Source organism: Hippichthys cyanospilos, chromosome 12 (assembly GCF_059441005.1).
Source record: "Hippichthys cyanospilos isolate Australia breed blue-spotted pipefish chromosome 12, RoL_Hcya_1.0, whole genome shotgun sequence".
NCBI classification, from domain to species: domain Eukaryota; kingdom Metazoa; phylum Chordata; class Actinopteri; order Syngnathiformes; family Syngnathidae; genus Hippichthys; species Hippichthys cyanospilos.
In genome coordinates, this window is record NC_142380.1 from 11,733,915 (window position 1) to 11,755,734 (window position 21,820).

At 37.5% G+C, this 21,820-nt stretch overlaps 1 protein-coding gene across 1 annotated transcript; it reads left to right on the forward strand.

Annotated features, from left to right (window-relative positions):
* The first annotated feature begins 4,377 nt into the window (after window positions 1-4,377).
* On the forward strand, window positions 4,378-20,672 carry mrc1b (mannose receptor, C type 1b). The gene is made up of 31 exons (XM_088429834.1): window positions 4,378-4,515; window positions 4,904-5,266; window positions 6,463-6,633; window positions 6,950-7,105; window positions 8,177-8,287; window positions 8,369-8,506; window positions 8,595-8,771; window positions 9,723-9,877; window positions 9,951-10,064; window positions 10,700-10,815; window positions 11,153-11,301; window positions 11,408-11,607; window positions 12,054-12,169; window positions 12,308-12,380; window positions 12,988-13,141; window positions 13,246-13,284; window positions 13,365-13,531; window positions 13,609-13,670; window positions 14,677-14,777; window positions 15,011-15,153; window positions 16,294-16,399; window positions 16,477-16,601; window positions 16,685-16,729; window positions 16,931-17,033; window positions 17,398-17,630; window positions 17,705-17,870; window positions 18,765-18,929; window positions 19,523-19,639; window positions 19,717-19,872; window positions 19,939-19,968; window positions 20,100-20,672. Exons 1-31 carry the CDS (start codon window positions 4,386-4,388, stop codon window positions 20,345-20,347), a joined length of 4,329 nt encoding a protein of 1,442 aa, XP_088285960.1. The 5' UTR covers window positions 4,378-4,385; the 3' UTR covers window positions 20,348-20,672.
* The last annotated feature ends 1,148 nt before the right edge of the window (window positions 20,673-21,820 follow it).

Genomic DNA, 21,820 nt, shown 5'->3' on the forward strand with positions numbered 1-21,820 from the left:
TTTTTATTACCCTGTTTTTTTTTCCTCTTTTCGTCCATTCGTCTGTTGTTCCCTCGAATTAACCACCTTAAACTGACATGAATTCGCCAGAAACCAAACGTAAATGTAGTACATAAGTGCATTAGTAATAATCCTTTAAAACTATTAAAACTACAGTACAGTAGGTGACAATGTATCAACAAATTACAAGTAAAGAAACTTTTCTGAGAGAATTTTAATCTATTTTGTTATTTACATTTATATAAAGAACATAAAAGCAGAGACTTGACAGAAAACTAATCATTACCACTGGCAACTTTCTGGGTTTAAGAAACACCAAAAGAAATATAATTTAATGTGTGGTAACCAGTAACAGTTACTTTTTTAGCCATTTACATTTGTTGTGGGCTCAGAGAGTGAGAGCCATGTGTAATTCCGCTTCAAAGGATGATTGGTTTCTAGTCACACTTTTTTGTTTTGTTTTTTAACTATTAGAATATGTACAACACCAAACATTTTTACACCAAATGAACTATTTAGAAAGGAGGTATTTAATCGTGTCAACAACAGTCTTAAACCTTGAAAATGTGTCAAGCATCAAAAGAGCTGAGAATACTGTATAACTTCTTCTTAGAGAGCCACAGTGTGAGAGTGATTTTGGATCCAAGGCTGTGAAATGCTCAGAAACACATTAAAGCATGTCTTAAATCTTTTAAATGTGTCATTAATATTCAAGCATTATTATAACTATATAAATCACCTGTTATAGAGCCATGAAAGGTGCCACATAAAACCAAGCTATTACGATTATATTGCCATTTTGCTTTTGTGCAAAATGCTGTAAAAAGCTCACATTTTGAAGGTTGCTTAAACAATGAAAATGTGTTGTTAAAATTTAAGCACTATTTTAACTATTTTGAGTCATTTGCTTTAGAGCTCCAAAGTATGATAGAGCATTTAAATGATTGGAATTTTTAATACCTGGAAATTTCTACCCTGTAGACGGAGTTTTAACTGAACATTTTTCTAAAAAAAAAAAAAAAAGTTAAAGCACAGAGGGACCAATATAAATGGTGGCTTTTAGAAAAACTGAAACTGCCCCTGTTGCAGATTTATTCGAGCTCTGAGATCTTACCTGCAAGTAGAAGAAGCAATCTTCTCATTGTGTGAAGAAATGTGGGACAGGATTGAATTCAAAGAGAGGGCAAGTCATTTAAAGCATTGTTATCCAAAGCTAACACACAGATGAACAGTTTGTGCCTGTCTTTGCAGAGAAGCAATTACAAGCTAGTTATGATGAGTGAGCCTGTAATGGCAGACCCGCGCGTAAAGTCCAGGCCGTGATGACTGCACAAATGATGTTATGCTTCTGTCGCTTATTTTATGACCCTTGAGAGTTCCACTTCACTCTTGGCACTGAAAAACATTTAGATTACATGAAGCCACATAGGGATAGTACTTGCTGAAATAAAAATGTTGGGTTTTAAAGGGGAAAAATGGATGAAAAATGACTTTTGAACTGCTTGTGTAATAATGCGTGCGCTCTGGTGTGGCTGCGCATGCACTAAATTTGACATTTAACAAGTAAAACTTTTATGGTTTTAAAAAAATCAGTGAGCTGAACATTTCAACAAATTTACATATTCCCGCCTCCTCTAATCTTCTCGATCAATGACTTGAAACCTGGGAAAGGTAAATTTCCACTATCGATAGGTTGCTAAGATACTGAAAGATTATTCGCGTAATTGTGTATTTCTACATGAGTTTACTGTATTTTCAAATAGTTGTGAGCAAGAACTTTGGAAAAGCAACACGGCATCAAAACATTTTACTTTCAAAGATGTTGAGATACCACCTCTGACCAACACTGATGGCAACATTATAGGGTTATTCAACTTGGTTATGAGTTTACATATGATTCCAGCGAGTTAATATTTGCTGAGATATTTTCATTATCACAATAAAAAAACGTACTTCAATGTGTTTATTTTTTTACATTCAGGAACTAATCTCATGAAAAACAGACAGGTGTACATTAAGACGCAATTTCTGTAAGTATGTGTATTTTTATCAGTAGATTTGTAAAATCATCTGGGTTCTAAACTCAAGTTACAGGAGTCAGGTTTGCACCTTTGCCAGTGACAGTACCGATCAAAGGTTTGCAAGTGTTCCTCAGGTCACGTATTGCAAAGCACAATCAAATGGATCAGTGATAACACCTGAAAGGGGAAAGTGCTGACACACACAAACACACACGCACGCACACACACAAGCTTCGGGAACAAGCGATCATATTACAGCAAAAATCCGAGAGAGAGGAAGTGAAAATACAAAATGCTATGATAGATGTTTGAAAGCGTTTACTTGTGAATGACCCACAACAGGATATTGTGTTGCTACATTCTTGACACACACTGCATGTTCTCTATATCAGCAACAAATCAATAATATGTGGCTTTTACAAGCCTGCTATTTCTTTGCAATTGACTGTGAACAAACAATGGGTCATTTGCCCAAGGTGAACACATTGTGTATGTCAAGTGTGGCAGTATAGCACCTTTTTCACACTGTTGGGGAAAAAGTCAGCATTTTCCACCTTTTTGTGATAACGACATCATGTTCAGAAGTAGTATGAGAGCCATAACAACGAAGGGATGGCCACTTCAATAAAAATGAATGCTGAAATTTTGGGAACAGGGTGTGAAATTTAACACTTAACACCCATTTTCAAACAATTCAACACATTTTGTTTTCAACAAATCTAATGTGATCGTGGAGCCATTTTCTGGATAAAGGCCATAACCAGACAAACGCAAGAAAATGTGATCAATGAGTTTAGAAGCTTATTTTCATTCATTCATTGCTTCCGTTTTGCTAGCAGCCTAAAAATGACATTTAACTGTGCTATGTCAGTAAATGAGGTACCATTCATGTAGGAGTGGCTTTCCAACTGGAAGTCAGCTGGATTTGTCCAGAGGAAGTTTCAAGTCTTGGAAAAAGAAGCACACAGCAGTTTGGCTGGAAATAATTCGGCCATCATAGCCAAAGATATCTTTTTCCACTGCTTAACCACAATAAGGCATAACAGAAATAAACATGACAATCCCAAACACTCCACACAGGAGACGTTAACATTTGATGAAACCACCACCGTGCATGAACAAGCAGTAAAATGGCAAAGAACACAGAAGAGGTTAGATGTTAGGTGGTTTTCCTTCAAATTAAAAACAAATAAATTGGAACATGAAGGAACTAATTGCTAAATTGTGTTCCTATAGTGACTTCATTGCAAAACAATGTGTGCCTTTCTTTTGTTTTTATAAATATTATCATTTGGAATAGCAGAAGAAAACCCGCCTGGAAATACCACTACAAATGTAGTTTCAGTGGATGAGACCCTTCAATGGTCATTAAGACAATGACACTATGATTGAATTCTCTTTTTTAAAAATTGCTTTTCAGGAGGTTCTTCTTTGAAAAGAAATTTCACAGGTCGTACGTCATTGAAGAAAGTAGAGCTTGCAAAATTAATTTCAAGCTCAAAGTATGGGTCAAAATGTCAAATTATAAAAACACAGAATGCACCAATTGCAGATTTGAATTCTTGTTGAATTTTTTTTTCAATAGTACCTGTTTTGTGAAGATTGGCCCAGTAGTTCCAAATATACGGCTTCACGGGCAGGTAACTACAGCTTTTTTAAGATGAAAATGTCAATATTCAGCAGGCCGTGGCTCACAAACCCATGGTCTGATTGTTTTAAAATCTGAGATTAAGTGTTATGCCATCACGATCAACACAAACACCAACTTCTATGAAAATCTAAATCTGCTTGGTTAAATTTTGTAAGATTTTTGGGGGAGATGATTTGGCTTGGAATGACTCGGACGCGTTTTACTTTCGTGTTGCACTGAATCGATTTCCAGCACCTGCGATTTGCTTCTCAAACCCAGCACTAGTGGACTACGTCACATTTTCAAATAATCCAATTAAAAACTGGCCCAAGACCCATTTAGGGTATCATCTCCATGTTTGACAGCAGGACTCTGTTAAGATTTAAACTGTTAACCAAAGTGGACGAAAATCTCATGCAATCCATGCAAAGCGAGCACGACTGCAGAAAAAAAAAATGGTCTTGCGCCATGTGTTTAACTGTATTCAAACCTTTGTCATTACACAATCAAAGTGACTTGTCTTGATTCTTTGAGTCAATGATGAAAGGTGTGTACCGGAGCGGATACTGAATTGTGACTGATGCGTCACGTTTAGCATAAATGCCTGACGCATCTTTTTTTTTTTCTCGTTTGCTTTAGGACAGGAAGTGAATGGGGCCACTTTCTCAATGAAGCTGGGCTAGGAAAAAAGGGGGTCACTTCTTCAGTTAAGAAGTCTTCCTTTTCATGGTCACATGCAGAAGTCCGCTGCTTGCAACGCACGGGCCATGTCTGTGGCGCTCATCGGGAGAATGTCCAACGCCGGAATAACGCTAGCTGCCATCGCACTCCTTGTCCAAACCTCTTTATGCTCGCTATCGGACGGTAAAGTATTTATTTTACGATAACCTTTACATGATATGACTAAACTCTTTGCAGGTACAATATGTAGGTGGTTTCCCTCAGTCAAATGAATTGAAGTAGAAAAAAAAAGGCAGTTCTTTTTTTTTACCAATAATGCATGAGTTGCTGTCATTGAGGTATACTATTAATTATAACAAGGGTGCCTAAAAACAAATGAGTATAGAAATATGCCTTTTTAAATGTAAATTGAATTACAACAATTAACAATTAAACCTTACCAAAAGAGAAGACATTTCAGCCTCAAACTCAGTGTTTAATCATTTGTTCTATCTGCAACATAGACCTCATGATTTGGTAAAAGAAGAAAGTAAAAGCATGTGATTTTTCTTTGTTTGACTTTTCCGTGCAGATTCTCCATTCACGCTCTACAACAAACCTCTGAGCTTATGCCTACTGAAAAAGTCATCCCGTTGCCTAGAGGTGCGCTGGACAAGTGGCAACCGCATCTTCGTTACCTCGACCAAAAAGTGCCTGGGCGCGCAAGGCAAAAGCGTGGGCAGCGAGGTCAATGTGTACGACTGTGACGACAGGAGCGACCTGCAGAAGTGGGAATGTGTGAACGGGACACTGCTGGCGCTAAAAGACCAAAAACCGGAGCTCTACATTGAGCTCAAGCGGGATGGAGGCATTGCGCTTTCAAGGACAACGGGACCTGGCAATAGCTTCACTATCACGGGAACGGCCAATGGCGCATGCACGAGAACTCACAGAGGTACACAGATATGTACTGTGTGTTATCCAATCCATTTTCAAGGCAGCAAGCGGGGTGCACTCAAAACTAGTTCCTAGCTTCACACGCACGAACACACTTAAATTGGAAACTCCAATAACCTGGAACCAAATAAACCTACCCATACGGGCACAAGGAGATCAGTCAAATTCCACACAGGGAGGTCGGAGCCGCAATTGAACCCACGATCTTCGTGCTAACTAGTCCTCCACAGTGGCATCAGTAAAACATCATATTTATTCAATTAAAATTATGTGGTTAACAAGTAATATTAATAATTACATATTAATGATTGGTATTCACTAGATATTATTTAATAGAGACCCTTAATAATTATCCATTTAACATATGTTTTGATTGTAAATGAAAGGGAATTCATTCATTTTAATTATTTATTGTGTGTTTAATTAAAAAAAACATGAGTACTATTTACACATTTAGAAGGATTGTATTTTTTACAAACGTAATATTTTGTAATTAAATCCCTTTTGTTTTCTATTCAAAGCTAACTTATATTAAATAACTATTAATTAAGTAATTATTAAGGGTCTCATCTACTATTTCATTCATAATATTGCTTTTAATCTGTTGCATAGATAGATAGATAGATAGATAGATAGATAGATAGATAGATAGATAGATAGATAGATAGATAGATAGATAGATAGATAGATAGATAGATGGATAGATAGATAGAGTAAATAATAATAATGTAATGTAATAATAATGTAATTTGGATTTACATAAGGATTCAAATATAAATTTTTTCTTGGCTTTGATTAGTATAAAAGTCAGTCACAACTAAATAAGAAAAGTTTGTTTATTCAACATCCAATTCAATTTTTTTTTTTTTTTAACCTATAGGTAGTTTTTATTTTATCTTGATGTTTGTTTTAAATTCATTTAGTTTGGAGACAGTTTTTTGTTTTTATTTGATTCAATAAAAATGCTTCATTTTGGTTTAATTAAAGTTTTCCTTATTGAATATAATAAGACCATTTTGAGGACAAGATTAAAATAATCGTTAGGTTCTTTATAATATACTAAACCACAATTTATCATCATCATTTTACTGAAGTTTATTTGTGACAGGATCTAATGATCTTGTGGGGCCATGTATAGTCCATGTAGATTATAATGAAACAGTACTGAATTTTGTCAATCTCTTCTCATTGCAGTATACTACTCCATTGATGGGAACGCAAATGGAAGGCCATGCATGTTCCCCTTCCTGTACAAAGATCGGTGGTTTGGTGACTGCACGGCATTCGACTCCTCCATTAAGCGCCCCTGGTGTGCCATCGGGACCAAATATGAACACGAGCAGTGGGGATATTGCCCCTCGACATGTAAGTTCAGTACAAACCTCGCGCGTTTCTACAACGGGGGCTTGAATTAAGTGAGGAGCCAAGCATCTTATTCTAGTAAATAATAGGTGAACAAATTCTGCTTCTTGGTTTCCAATTCCAATACGACTTACAAGATTTGTACACAAAGAGGGAAGCAACACATATAGACAGGCAAATTCACATGCAAGAGAAAAAAAAAAACACTGACAAAAACGCATCTTATTGAGTCACTGAGAAGAGTGAAAATGAGAGTCACCCTCTTATTCATTAGTCTAAAACCTTCGCTGAATGAATAAGACCCTTCATTGATTCCCAGCTACGGAACACTGGAAGAAGAATCACATCACAGGGGCTTATTATCAGCTCAACTCTCAGGCGGTTCTGAGTTGGGCGCAGGCGGACGACAGCTGTAAACAGCAAGGGGCCACCCTGGTCAGCGTCACCGATCCCAACGAGCAAGCCTTTATCTCAGGTGAGACCACACCCACAGCACCCATTGGAACTTTGCTGCAGCCAAACTGCAGCTGCAAAATTATAGTCCAGCACTATCAAGTTGAATTGCCGTGTTCCATGCTATTCTATTTAAATGAATCTAAATCTGTTTTGAATTACGATATGTACGTTATTATGAAGCTAGTCGCTATTCTTTGATTTTTGTTATTTTTTATATTTCAAAATCTTAATAAACCGCATGCTTTGAATTCCATTTTAATGACAATAATTGAATGGAATTAATTGACAGATGTTCTATGTACTAAAAATAAAGACTTTGTTGTGCTAAATGTACATAGATATATAAATAACTTAACAATGCATTATTTACATAATTAATTTGTAAAATTGTAATAACTATATAAAAATATATATCAAATGTAATCCACACACTCCTACACCCTCTTAGGCAATACCTTCACTGTATTTTGATCGCTGAAGCACGAAGACTTTCATTAATGCGGTTTTCTGAATGTTGGATTAGACTTTGGCAACAGCATTCTACAAGAAAACATTATATTTAACATTTTTCAAAGTGTTTTAATTTTGCTGTACCATTATATTTATTTTTATTTAATAAAAGCTGCAATGCTTCAATGGATATTTCATGCAGTCCAAACTGTCACCTTATAAACTGTATTTTAATTTTATCAAATCCCCCCAAAAAAGGTTTGATCTTGTGAAACATTCAACACAACTTCAAGTAAAATCAACATCACACACGTAGAATGAATTCATAGTATTAGTTGTCCGCCTGTCAAAAAAAGACAGAAAAAGTAAACAATTTTCAAAAATTTTTGATTCAAGCTAATTTTACTGCTGCGTGTTTATGAGGAAATGTAACATGTCACTATGTAGTTCTGAACAACATGACGGATTTGAGTTTGTTTTTACTATGTATATTAACAAAAACATCTCTCGATGAATCTTTTGTAATCGTTCTTGCAAAGTTCTTGTTATTGTTGGTGACCCTCATGATTAAGCAATACAAATGAGGAACAGCCGGGCAAAAAAGAGGAAGCACCTCCTCACCCTGTCCTCTTCCAAACAGCGCTATTAGGAAATGTGAGGAATAAGCTTTGGATCGGACTGGTCCTGAACCCTGAACATGGTTGGCAGTGGACGGATAACAAGCCCATGCGATTCCTGAGATGGGAAGGTGGTAAGTAATCTCTCAGGTAAAAAGGATTTGGGGTTTAATGTCAACACTGTCGTAACAGGAAGGATGTTACTCTTGCTTAAGGATTCCCGCTTCCGTATCCGGGTCACAACTGCGCCCTACTGGACTCTGCTGGACAGCACAGATGGGAAACTTTCCAGTGTTCTAAGAAGATAGGCTACATCTGCTACAAACCCGGGGCCCCCCCTGCTCCTCCACAAGGTACAGTAATTTATTTTTTTTTTTTTGATGAACTCCGCGTTCAGGTGACAACCAATCACGGCTGAACGTTTTCCTGTCTTGTTTTCAGTTGAGCACGGATTCTGTTCAAATCCCTGGATTCCGTACAACGGCCACTGCTTCCACCTCCTTCGGACCCCCAAATCGTGGCCCGACGCGCAGAAAGAATGTCGCAAGGAGGCGGGAGAGCTTGTGAGCATGCGAAACATTGAGGACCACAGCTTCGTTGTCTCTCAACTGGGATACGGTGGGCCAACAAAAAAAACTTGCGAGCTTGGAGGCAGTCGTTTAAGCATTACATTCATTCATTGGAAAATATTCAATTTAAAATAAAGTAAAAATATAAACAGTTTTACTTTCACATACAAATTAAATTTCCTCATGATAATAATTACTGCTCTTTTAATTGGGGTATACTGTATTACTATATGGGGGTCTTCAGTTTGTGATGACGCTTACATACAATCATTTTGAGGTTGCAAATTGGTTAGTATTTGTTATTTGCCCGGTTTATAGGAATGGCCCATGCATGTTATTTAAATACAGTATTTACTGTAAAACTGCGATGCCAATTTTGAGTTTGGACTACGGTCCGACCTGACTTCCATGCAAATTTGATATCCAGCTTCATTCGAGTCACAAGACAACCAACACTATTTTACTTGTGTATTTTATATTACCTTCAGTGCAAATAACCAAAACCCTCATTTTAATTTCACCTAATTTCATCTCACAACGAGGAAGATTTTTCTTTTTTAAGTTCTACCTCCCATCATATACACACCCCTTGTACTCGTGCAGGTGGACTGACAAGTTCAAGTAAATTGTGGCAGCATCTCGCCTCAACCTAGCTATGATGCTAACACTGTATACATTTTTTTTTAAACATTCAAACCTAGTTTTAGCACATTAGTACAATCAGATGAACTATTCAAATCCATTTCCCCTCACCTACAATTGTCAATGATAAAGTTATGCTAAAGTTAAATTAATGGTGCCAGCCAGCTAATGCTAATGTTAAGGTAACACTAAAACTAGCCAAACTAGATTTCTTTCAGTTCATTTTTTTCAACCCAACACTAGCGAAGACAAGCAGTTTAGATATTGAATGAATGATTCATGTATTTATCTATCTATCCATCCAGCCAAGTTACAAAAACATGTTGGTAATTAAAAACTTTGCATGCACTGTATGCAGCCTCCACCGACGAGCTCTGGATCGGCCTGAATGATAGGAGAACAGAGGGCCTGTTTGAGTGGAGCGACCTAGCTGATGTTTCGTTCACCAGCTGGGAATATGGAGAACCGACTCTCTTGACTGAAGATGAGGATTGTGTTCTTATCCGGGGCCAGGTAAGGAAAAAGATTTTTTTTTTCTTTCTTTTTTTTTTCCCAACCAGATTGTGAACGTATTGTTGTCCCACAGAACGGCAACTGGGCAGATCGCTCCTGTGATGAGAAACATGGATTCATCTGCATGAAGCAGAGCAGCACACACCACCAGATAGATGAAGTTATTTTGGATCTTGGCTGCAAAACTGTAAGTAACTTTATACTATATTGAATTTAATTCATGTACGGTAAAGGTACTTGCACTATATACTAAAGTACAGAAGTACAGATACATGCAAAATAACAAACAAAACAGAAGAGTAGAAGCATTAATTAAACCTCTGCACACACTTAAAATGACCTGAAAGTGAAAAATAAAAGTCTTTTAAATCTACTACCTAACAAAAACTGTAAACAATCCTTTCAAATTTGACTAAATAATCCATGTGGTGTAAGTATAACAATAAAAATCAAGTTATTCTCCCCACTTCAAATGAAATCAAAACGCAGACTGTAGCATTTTTCATACATTAAAAATGCATCACAAAATGCTCTGCAGACTGTGGGCATGTCCATCCACTCTGTGTGCTGAAACTATGCCCATCTCAATGGTCAATCAAAAAAAAATTGCTAAGACTTGAGAAAATGGATGCTATTTCGTTTAGCTTCAATACAATGTTTACACATAATTATTTGGATGAGCCATGAAAATATCAAAGCACGACTTTCAATTTGCACAGCTAAAATGTCAAAAAAAAACTGCATTATATACTCAAGTGAAGGAATGATTATACCTGGAAAACATACCCCATATGACGACATTTTGACGAATATGTTTTCCAGGGTTGGAAACGACATGGCTCCTATTGCTACTTTGTGGGGACGGAGACCAAAACATTTGACGAAGCAAAGAACGATTGCAAGGCAACAGACTCCTACTTGGCTGATGTGTCAAACGGGTAAGAATAATTGAGAATTTCTTATGGTATGCACAAGGTTTCATAAAAAAAAAAAAAAATGATACATATATATATATATATATATATATATATATATATATATATATATATATATATATATATATATATATATATATATATATATAAATAATTAAAAAATGGGATGCCCCCTTCAAAAAAAAAAAAGTGTTTGAAATCTGAATGATAACACTTTTGAAAATATACACTGCGTATAAAATCATTAAGAGGCCCCTCAAACGCAAAATGAGTATTGTAATGAAAAAAATTCAAGTGATATTTTTATGTACAGTGCTCTATCAATGTAAATGTCTGGCAGGGTGGACAATGCCTTCTTGATCAGCTTGGTGGGGATAAGGCCTGAGAAGTATTTCTGGCTGGGTCTCTCAAACCAGAAGAATGTCGATGAGTTTGTGTGGACCAATGACAGTCCGGTCAGGTTTACGCACTGGAATAATCAGATGCCAGGTACGTGTTTGTTCTATTAAATCAAGTTTCCACTGGGTAGTCATATACTATATTATGTATATATATTTATGTATTATACACATATAAAATCCCTCTGTCAATAAAGGTAATGCACAAGGCTGTGTGGCGATGACAACTGGTATTTTCGCTGGCCTCTGGGATCTGCTGCCCTGCGACAATAAGGAGAAGTACATCTGCAAGCATCTGGCCGAAGGGGCAGTCTTGACCCCGCCCCCGCCAACCCTCAGCCCCCCACAGTGTGCAGAGGGCTGGATACGAGTAGGAACAAGAAACATCTGCTCAAAGGTTTGTCTCAAAAATGGAGTTTGTGTGAATTTGTCATATTTGAGGTCCAAGTTATCCCCAGAGAAAAATAAGAATTCGATATGCTCATCATCATCGTGAACTTTTAGAAACCCTATTACGGTAATTACGAAATGGTGCTAATTCAAGACAGAATGTGAACGTGAGCCACCGGGGGGCAGTGAGACAAACATATGGATATACTGTTCATTGGGAGCTCTTAACTCCTGGTTGGCTCATCAGTACGTCACTGATATCAGCAATTCTACACAGAGGTTATTTATCATATGATTGCAAGTAATGCTATATTGTCTGTCTTTATGTGTTGTTGCTCTATTTGTGTCAAATCCAGTGCTTGAAGGGTTAAAATACCACAGCTCGGATTTTATTCTGCATTAAGCTATGTGATAGGTACAAAAAAAAAACTTACACTTTCTCTTGCCATCCAGTTCTTCACAGGTCCTCGTTCGTATGAGAAGACCTGGTTTGAAGCCAGAGATTTTTGTCGGGCCATTGGAGGAGATCTCCTCAGCATCCACAGTAGCGCTGAGCTTTTTGTGGGACGGTACGTTCTGTCGTTGGAGCAAACAAGGGCATACTCTTATAAAAGTGGCATACCAAATTATTTGTTGTTTTTATCAAACAGGCAGAGATTGTGGAATGTGTTATTGTTTTCAAATGTTGTCTCTTATATCGCCCGCAGACATGGGAAGGCCTGGATTGGGCTTCATATTGCTGACCCAAGTACAGGTTACGTCTGGAGTGATGGAACCCCGGTAAGTCCACCAATACAAGCAGCTAATACTGTATATCGACTTTTTTTTTTTTTTTTTAAATCTTCATCTTTTGTATAGTTCAAAGTAGTCGGCTTACTTTTGGTTACCATTACCCCCTAGTTCCATTATCATATTTATCTATTGATAGCAACAATCAATTATTTTAATAATTAATAGGTCAATTAACTTAAAACATCAGATTTTTTTGAAAATGCTTTTCCATTTTGTTATTAACAGGACTTTTTTTTCCCAAATTGACAATGATTTTTTTTTTTTTTTAATTTACTACATGTCACTAAAAAGGGTTAAAATATCAATCATTGCTTTCCAAAGTAAAAACAAGCATTTGCAAATGTCCTACACTATTTTGATTCAACAGAATACTAAACAGTGGGAATTTATGGATGCCTAAAAAAACTGTTTCTGTTCAAGAGGCCGAATTTCTGTGGTTATTGACAATTGTGGATCTCTTAAACGATGAACAAATAAACAAAAAATAATTCATAAATTGGATTATTGATTAGATATTGATTTAAAGAATAATCATTGCACCTTTGTATCCATTATTAGTTGATTTTAATTTGTTTTTTTCTATTTCCTCCAACAGGTAAACTTCCTACATTGGCAAGAAGGCGAGCCAAATAATTTTCAGAATTCTGAATCTTGTGCGGAGTTCCGCATATATCGATCCGACGATACGGGCTCTTGGAACGACGTCCACTGTGAGAGCTACAACGACTGGCTTTGTGAGATCCGTGCAGGTAATAAACACACTAGAATGATAGATTTGCCCGAAACCAACCGAGTATACGATTACTTTGTTCAGCTCCAAACGGGTCATTTCTCATGTGTGTTTGACTTACAGGAGTGACTCCAAAGCCACCTCCAAATGACACTGACATCGGTAACTAGACACTGCAGACATCAAAACACACACATGAGGGTCATGCCGTGTCATCAATGTTTCGTTCCCCTTTTGCCCAGTTGAATATAACAAGACCTCAGATGGTTGGATTGAATGGCGGGGGAGTCAATACTTTATTAACCGAGTCTCAATGGCCGTTGAAGATGCTCAGCATTACTGCAAACAGCACCATGGTGACTTGGTAACGATCAACAGCGAAGCTGAAAACATCTTCTTATGGAAACAGGTGCGGATGCTTACAGTGGCTTAGTCGACGCGAAAACTCATGCTAAAAAGCTCATCGTTTTGTTTTTGGCGTTGCAGATTTCAAGAAGCTATGGGACCTACTACATTGGTTTATTAGTGGACCTCGACGGCTCATGTTGGTTAGTGGGACAACAACTTATCAGTTATCAAATTAATTGACAGGCCTTTTATTTATTGAGTAATCATTTAGACTCTAAATTTGTTTGACTTCAAATGGTCAAAACCCTCAAATCTCAGCCTCTCAGCAGTAACTATTCTGATTTCTGTCATCCTTTGTGAATTTTTTTTGATTATCTTTTGTAAAATAACATATGTGATTTTACTTTGGGAAAACAATGAACTAGAACAAGTGAAATAGAATTGTGTAACATGGCTTGATTGGTGTTTACTGGTAGTTGTTTTTTCAATCACTAAACAATACAAAATAAACAACAATAATTTGTAAAAAAAAGTTCTAAATGACAAAAAAATGTGTATCTAATGCAAATTAAAATTTTATCAGAATATTTGATTACTCAATAGAACAATCGAGTTGAAAAATATTCAATATTAACCGTCCTAATATTCATACTGTCAGAGGCCCGTTTCCGCCAGTGTTGGTCTTAGTTTGGAATTTACCATTTGGAATCGGAATTTATTCACCATTAAAAAAAAACAGCAAAAAAAAACAAAAAAAAAACTGTTTTAAACAGCTGTGCAATCGATTACCCAGGATAAAAGAAGTGCACTTAAAACTAGCAACAACAAACTTGGAAAAGTAGTGAGCATCGACAATTAGTCAACAAGTTAATATGGCGCCAAACAATGGCGCCAGCTAAAACATCAAAGCGATATAATAACCGCCACTTGAGTAATTAATTCATTTTCAACTGGAAATGGGGGCTGTTGTTTGAAACAAATTTTGTTTGTATTTTTGTAGAAAAGGTCTCATGCAATTGGGCTTTTGGCAGTAAAATTATCTGGCAAAGCATTACCAGTTTATTCAAGGGAAAAAATGGAACAGTAATGTTAAAATTGAACAAGCAGTTTTGAGATGTTCATCTCTGATCTGAGAAATGTACCAAAGCACCTGAGTAAAACTCCAAAAGCAGTGTAGCGTAATCTTGCTTTTATGTGTCCCTCAAGGTGGATGGATGGTACTTCGGTGGGCTACCAAAGATGGGATGAGGACCAACCTAATCAGAATAGCTATGATGAGAACTGTGTCGCTATGTCCTACTTTATGGGTGAGTACACATTGAAAGTATTCAGTACAAGAGCTGCTTGGATAAATTTGGAGACAGAAATGACAATAGGAGGGACAACTGCAAAAAAAAAAAACCAGTAACAAAGGACACTAAAAGCAGTAATAGTCGCTAATATGTAGAATCAAAAGAGAAATTGAAGTTATCAAAAGCGTTTGTCGATACATAGACATGCAAAGCACTACTTCTTGTTTTGTTGCCATCCGTGTTGGCAGGCTTGTGGCGCGGCTTCAACTGCGGTGAAGAGCATCAGTTTATTTGCAAACGTGGGACCACGGCACCCGTCAACACCACCGCAGCTCCCACGGTTGCACCCAAAGGCGGTTGTCCACTCAAGTGGACCAAATTTGACTCCAGGGTGAGCATATCGCCACACTTCAAAGTTGAAGGGTTGTAATATTTTTGACTGGTTTTAGTAAAATTGATGGGGATTTTCATTTTTTAGTTAGCATTTGCAGGTTGACACAAATTTTGCAAAATGAAATGCACCTGTGGATTTAGTCATAATTCTATTGGGAGATATAGAAAAAAATTGAAAGCACTAGATTACTTAATCCTGGATGATCTCCACTCAATTTGTAAGGTGTTTAAAAACTCCAAATGCTCATTTGCATATAACAATTATTAACGAAGTTTTATGTCCTTGCTCTTTACATGTCGCTTTCGCACATACCTCAAGCAAGCAGCTCTCGAAAATGCGCAATTTCTTTCTTCATCCACTGCCAGTTTTGTTTTCTTTCTCTGTTTTTGTTTTTTCAAACTGTGAAGCTGTTGTAATTTGCTTTTTGTACTGCCACCTAGTGGCTTGGCACACTTGTAAATTAATGTAAAGACTCGTGTGTTTGTGTCTGGAGGCAATTGTTTTATACAAACTAAGAAACAGATTTTTTTTAACACATGTGAGAGGGGACAATTATGCGTGTAGACAAGGCCTAAGTTGCATAATCATAACTGAAATCAGATTTACTGTAAATAAAGCACATTTATATTGTTAAGATGTAAAATAAATACTTTTTGACACTATACATTTTATATCACTCTTAAATGTTTATAATCATGAATACAATAAGAAATAATGATGAAAAATCAAATTTTATTTAAATAAACCATTTTATTTGAACTTAAGGGGGGACAATAATGCGTGTTGAAAAGGCCTAAGCTGCATAAGAATAACTGGAATCAAAATTAGTCTAAGTAATACAAATTTACATTAAGAAATGTAAAATAAACACTTTTTGAGAATATATATTTTACATTGCTATTAATTGTTCATGAAAACAAAACATGAATACAATAAGAAATAATAATGAACAATTAAATGTTCTTAAAATAGTTTTATTTACAATCTTTTAACATCCAAAACTGAATCTACAGTACTCATCTGGCCTCTTATATGTTGTCTTAGTAAGAAATGTTGATTTTGAATCATTGTTATTGGAGACTCTTAATCTGTATGTAAAGATGTGACTAAGAGTACTCCTTGCTTTAACATTGCCAGTGCTACAGCATCAACAGTAATCGCAAGACCACTTGGGAAGAGGCCAGGAAACAGTGCTACTCCATGGGTGGCAATTTAGCCTCCGTACCCACGAGGCGAGTGCAAGGTGTGCTGGTATTTACAGACAATACATTATATCATGTCATGGTTCGTTCTTAAATGTTTTTCTTTGAAAACCCGCAGCGTATTTGGTCACCAAAATGGCTGAGGTGGCAGCAGACTTGTGGATCGGCCTGAGCAGTTTAAAGCAAGATGCGTTTTATTGGAGCGATGGAAGACCAAGGCGATACACCAACTGGGGCTACTCTGTAAATGCAAATACTCCATTCACACTTATCGAAATATAACTGCTTTTGGCTGCTTTGTGTCTAACGATTCCAATCGTCTTTAGACACATCGACGTCGTCCGGGGACTTTTTACCAAAGATGGAATGAGGTAAGCTTGAATAGGCTGCTACAGTTGCAGGCACTTATTTCTGACAATATGTAACAATTGTATTAACCCTCATTGCTGCAGAGAAACAATATTCTCGGTACCCACAGTTATACTTTCTGATAATTAATGATAAGCCTGTCAAAACATCCTCCTCTTCCTCTGCAGTATCTGCATCTCCAATATTATGTCTCTCTCCTCCAGGAAAGTTGTGTTATCATGAATAACAACCCCACTAATGGAATTGGCAAATGGTTGATCAAGTCCTGCAATGACACCAATGGATTCATCTGCACCAGGAGCCTTGGTAAGTCCAATAGGTCTTAAAGTCGCATATTTCATAGGTTTTAGAGGAAGAGTACATTGATTTAATATATATATATATATATATATATATATATATATATATATATATATATATATATATATATATATATATATATATATATACCCATACATAAGTACATGGCAGATAGGACAGAAACTATTAGGTATTAGGAAAGGTCTGAGCTGTAGCTGAAAAATGAGGTTGTGTCTCATGTTATATTGACATCTGCACACAGGTTCCTTAATGTTGTCGCAGTATGTTCAATAAAAAGAAAGCCCTTTGAAAACTGTAAAATTTATGTTCTCCACTATTTCTATGACAAATTTCTCCTTGTTCTCAACAGACATAAGTCTCCCATCCCAGTCGGAACCGGCCGTTCCCAACATTTTTGTATCCCTTGGAAATGACAGTGTGATGGCCGTGCCTTACAATATGTCATGGGATGCCGCCATGAAGCACTGCGAAGGCAACAAGGCCAACCTGGCCAGTCTGAGGAACGAGTGGACGCTGGCCTACGTGGAGCTATTGGCCTTGAATCTCAACTCCCCTCTGTGGCTCGGACTGAACAAAGAGAAGGTGCGCCGCCACCAAAAAGCCGCTGTGGTGAATGCACATTCCACGTTGGTAAACAATGTACACCTGGCTTTCAGACCGGCGGTTCTTTTAGATACCTCGACGGCTGGCACATGAACTTGGCCAACTGGGGTGAAGGAGAGCCCAGCCAGGACAAGCCTTGCGTATACATGGACGTGGATGGAAAATTTAAAACGGCCCACTGTAATCGCACCATGTATGCTGCCTGCATGCAGTCGACAGGTGGGAACCCAAACCAACACTGTAACCAACTCACTGGTTAGCTTGCTAGCTAATAACAAGACAACGACAAAAAAACGGAGACAAACGAATGAGCAAATAATCGAATGAAATACAGACACAGACATACAGCATATTCAAGTCAATTAAATGTCAAATAGTGATATTTTGACTCCCAAGTGCACCAACGTACACGTTGTCCAAGTTACTTATGCAAAACCTTTTCGCTTGGTGTTACAAGCAATTCTTTGAGTATGAGTGGGAACATGTTAACATCCATTCATCAGCGACTCACTGATAATTTGAGATACAAACTCAAGTCACAAAATGAATTACTTTTGCAATTGAGGTACCTTTAGTCCTTTAGATGCTTTCTAGAGCTACACGGGCTCCCTCTAGTGATATGCAAAGGAATCACTGAATTCAACGTTCAGCGCTACGTAATGTTTTACTGATTTAAACGTTTGTGATCTTCTAAAGACCATTTGTCCAGTTCAGTTCATTTGAGTAAAATTCAGTTGGATTTAATCTTTTAAAAGGGTTTGGGTACATTTTCTTTTTGAATTGCAGTATTGTGTAATCATTATTTAGGCACGGTTTAATTGTTTGTTTAATATATACGCACGGTGCTGTGTTTAATTATGTTGGTAACTGTTATGGTACGGTTACAATGTTACCAATCATCTTTGTCCTCATTTTATTAAAATCCTTGGCCAACTGCACAACTGCATGTTTACATTGGTCAAGGTAATGGGGTTTAAAAACCTTGTCAACTGCTGGTTTAACACAACGCAATTTTGAAATTGTGATATGGTACTGCAACTAATTCATTTGAGATGAGTAACAAATCATATATATATCATATATACTGTCTAAATTGACAACGTTCTTTCACAGATGTGCCGCCGACACAGTCAGCCAACTATCCGGGAGTTTGCCCCGACGACACCATAACGGACTACGGCCAGAGTTCTACATGGCTGCCATACAAAAGTCACTGTTACATGTTTGTTACCGATGAAATTGAGTGGGCGGATGCAGCCACCAGCTGCGCGAGACACGGTAAGATATTTCTTTTTTGTGCGTGTGTTAATTATATGACCCAATTAGTATTTAGGGTCATCAATTTTTACTTGAAGAATGTTTCTCATTTGGAAACTATATTAAAAATATATATATTCCCCACCATCTTTTTCGATGTTTGTACATCTTTTAAAAAGCTCCAAAGAGCTAAAATGGCGCTAAAGGGCCGCACGCAGCCTCGAGTTGCAAACATCTGGATTAAATTTCAAAGATAATTGGTCTGTTTTCATGAATGACTACAAAGAGGATTTGAAGAATTTTAAGTTCAAATGTGGCTCTAAACAATGACTCAACTCTTAAAATAATTGTCAATGAATGTGATAATTGATTACTTATTGAGTAATTTTAACAGCTGTAACACTACGTACACATTTAATTTTTAATAATTTAATAATGGTACATATTTTGATCACACATTTTTTTTTTCTTCATCTACATGTGGCCTGGCCCATCTTCCCATTTTACTGTAAAATTGACAACCCTTGAACAAAAACATTTGCCCCACCCTATTGGCAAATCTGAACCCCGTTTGTTAAAATGATTTGAAAACATGATCGCTTCCTACTCTTAAGGTGGCTTTTTGGCCAGCATCGAAGACCCTGAAGAGCAAGCTTTCATTCAAAGCAATGTGGAAATATTCCATGACAGCCACAGCTCATTCTGGATCGGCCTGTACAAAACGCACAAAGGTATAGTTCACGTTTTTTTTTGTTTCCTATACAAAGAAACATGGGAACGCCTCACTTAAGTCCCTTGTTGGTCTCAGGCACGTGGCTATGGCTGGATAAAACAATATTGGACTACACTAACTGGGGAGAAGACGCTGCGGAGAGGGAATATGGAGAGATGCGAACCTCAGATGGGCAGTGGTCGTCCGGTTTCAATTGGAATGACCGAGCGTACATCTGCGAAACTCCCAAAGGTAGTTGAGTGTTAGAAAACATGTGGAGCTACCGTAAATGACTTTTGTTTTCTTGTTGCCTCGCAGTGATGCCCAGAGAATTGGACCCTGAATCTCGTAAGTGATCCTCCTCATTCTTCTTCGTTATTTTCCACAAACACGATGACCAAAGAATGCACAAATTGAAAAGAAAAGTGCGTATTTTGGTTTGGAAACCGAGTTTAAAAAATCCGACAACTTGTGTGCAGTGCCTCAGGGAGGCGGAGATAGCAGATTTCGCGGACACACCAGCCTGATCGTGGTGCTGATCATCACCCTCACATCCTCACTGGCCGTCCTGGCTTTTTTCCTGTACAAAAAGTCGCCGCGCTCGCTGCCCACCTTCGACAACCCGCTCTACTTCGGCCGTGAGCGGACGCAGCCCGACGTGGTCGACACCAACAAACTGATGGAGAAGGCCGAGGAGGAGATCCCCGAGCCAATTATCTCTCTGTGAGCCGCACCGGCTGGTCGGAACGTGCTCATCTCAGGCAAATGTATCACACCGGCACGCTCCATGTATTTGAGTTTTACTGTATATGGTATGTATTCAGTTATTTAATAATAGTAAGTGTGCGTTTCAGCGACGGCAACCATGTCTGACCCCACAGAACTGAACTTTTAAGGACATCTCACTGGAACTGATTGATATTTGATTGTTATTTTCTATCCTTCGGCAAATGAATGTATATAATGAATTACACGCTGTTCATTGCTTGCGGCCGTCAATTGTTTATAAATGACACTGCTTTAAATAACAATTAAAGGGGGCTTCAAATGTCTCTTCAGCAGCCTGTTTCTAAAAAATTGGGGGGAGTCCTGTTTTCTTTCTTTCTTGCTTGCTTTACAGATTTCAAATGGGAAACAATTTGAGAGAGAAAACATTCTCTTTGCAAGCTACTGGTAGTGCACTAATATGTGAGTTAAAGGGCCTATATGATATTTTAAACTTTCCACAGTGAAATAAATGCATACAAATCACATTTGACACATTGGCAAATTTTATGATACTGAGATTTCTAACCACAAAGTAAAATGTCTTGTTTGCTAAGACCACATCTCTCACCTTGTGGGTGCCTCTCCCCCTTTCATGACATCATTCAATGCCGCTCGGCCACGAATCATCCATCCATCCATCATCTTGACCAGTCACGAGGCTCATGGGTGTTGGGGACTATTCCAGAAGAGTGAATAAAAAGTCCAAAAACAGACATTAAAATGCAAAACAGCGTCAATACACGGCTCTCACTTACACTCATTCCTCTTATCCAATCAGTCCCCGTGGGAACCCAATATTCAGAACAATAGTTCCGCCCACGGGTGAATTACTTACTATTACTGATGGTCCTGCTGTGTGCCCCCAAACACACATTTTCACCCCCTGCATTTTGTACCTAATAAATAAAACTGCTGTTTACTTGGCCGACTCAGTGCAAAATCTCTACTCGAAACCAAAACAAAACTTCTAGATGTGGATGAGGTAGGCATGCATTTACTCTCACACGGGTGGTACGAATTTCTTGTCGTCGTAAGTCCTCAAGTCAATTTCAGGTGCTCTTAAGTGGTGTGAGCGCACAGAATAAGCAAGGAATGCTTACAAATGCATAACTGAAGGAAAGTAACACTCTGGGTTTGTTAGAGTGAGAAATCAACATTTGTCATAATTTAAAGCTCAGAAAAGTTGACGTTTCTCATTAAAAAGGAATAAATTAAATGATTGTAAATTTAAAAAACTTCCAAATAAATGTGTTCTTAATGACCAACAGTACGTTCTAGTCTAGTTATCATTAAATTATATTACATGGGGGGTGGCATTCCTCCGGAGGCCCCCATGTTTGTTATAGCTATGGACAGTGGTAAATGCAGAACCCCCTGCTGTTTGTAATGAAAATCTAAATCTTACACATTGTCCCTTTAAGTTTTAACTGAC

Excerpts from the sequence above, each read along its gene's own strand:
- mrc1b (XM_088429834.1), top strand. The coding sequence starts at position 4,386 with ATGCAGAAGTCCGCTGCTTGCAACGCACGGGCCATGTCTGTGGCGCTC. Across the intron at positions 6,634-6,949 it reads GGGATATTGCCCCTCGACAT|CTACGGAACACTGGAAGAAG; the intron begins GTAAGTTCAGTA and ends ATTGATTCCCAG. Across the intron at positions 16,400-16,476 it reads ACCCACGAGGCGAGTGCAAG|CGTATTTGGTCACCAAAATG; the intron begins GTGTGCTGGTAT and ends GAAAACCCGCAG.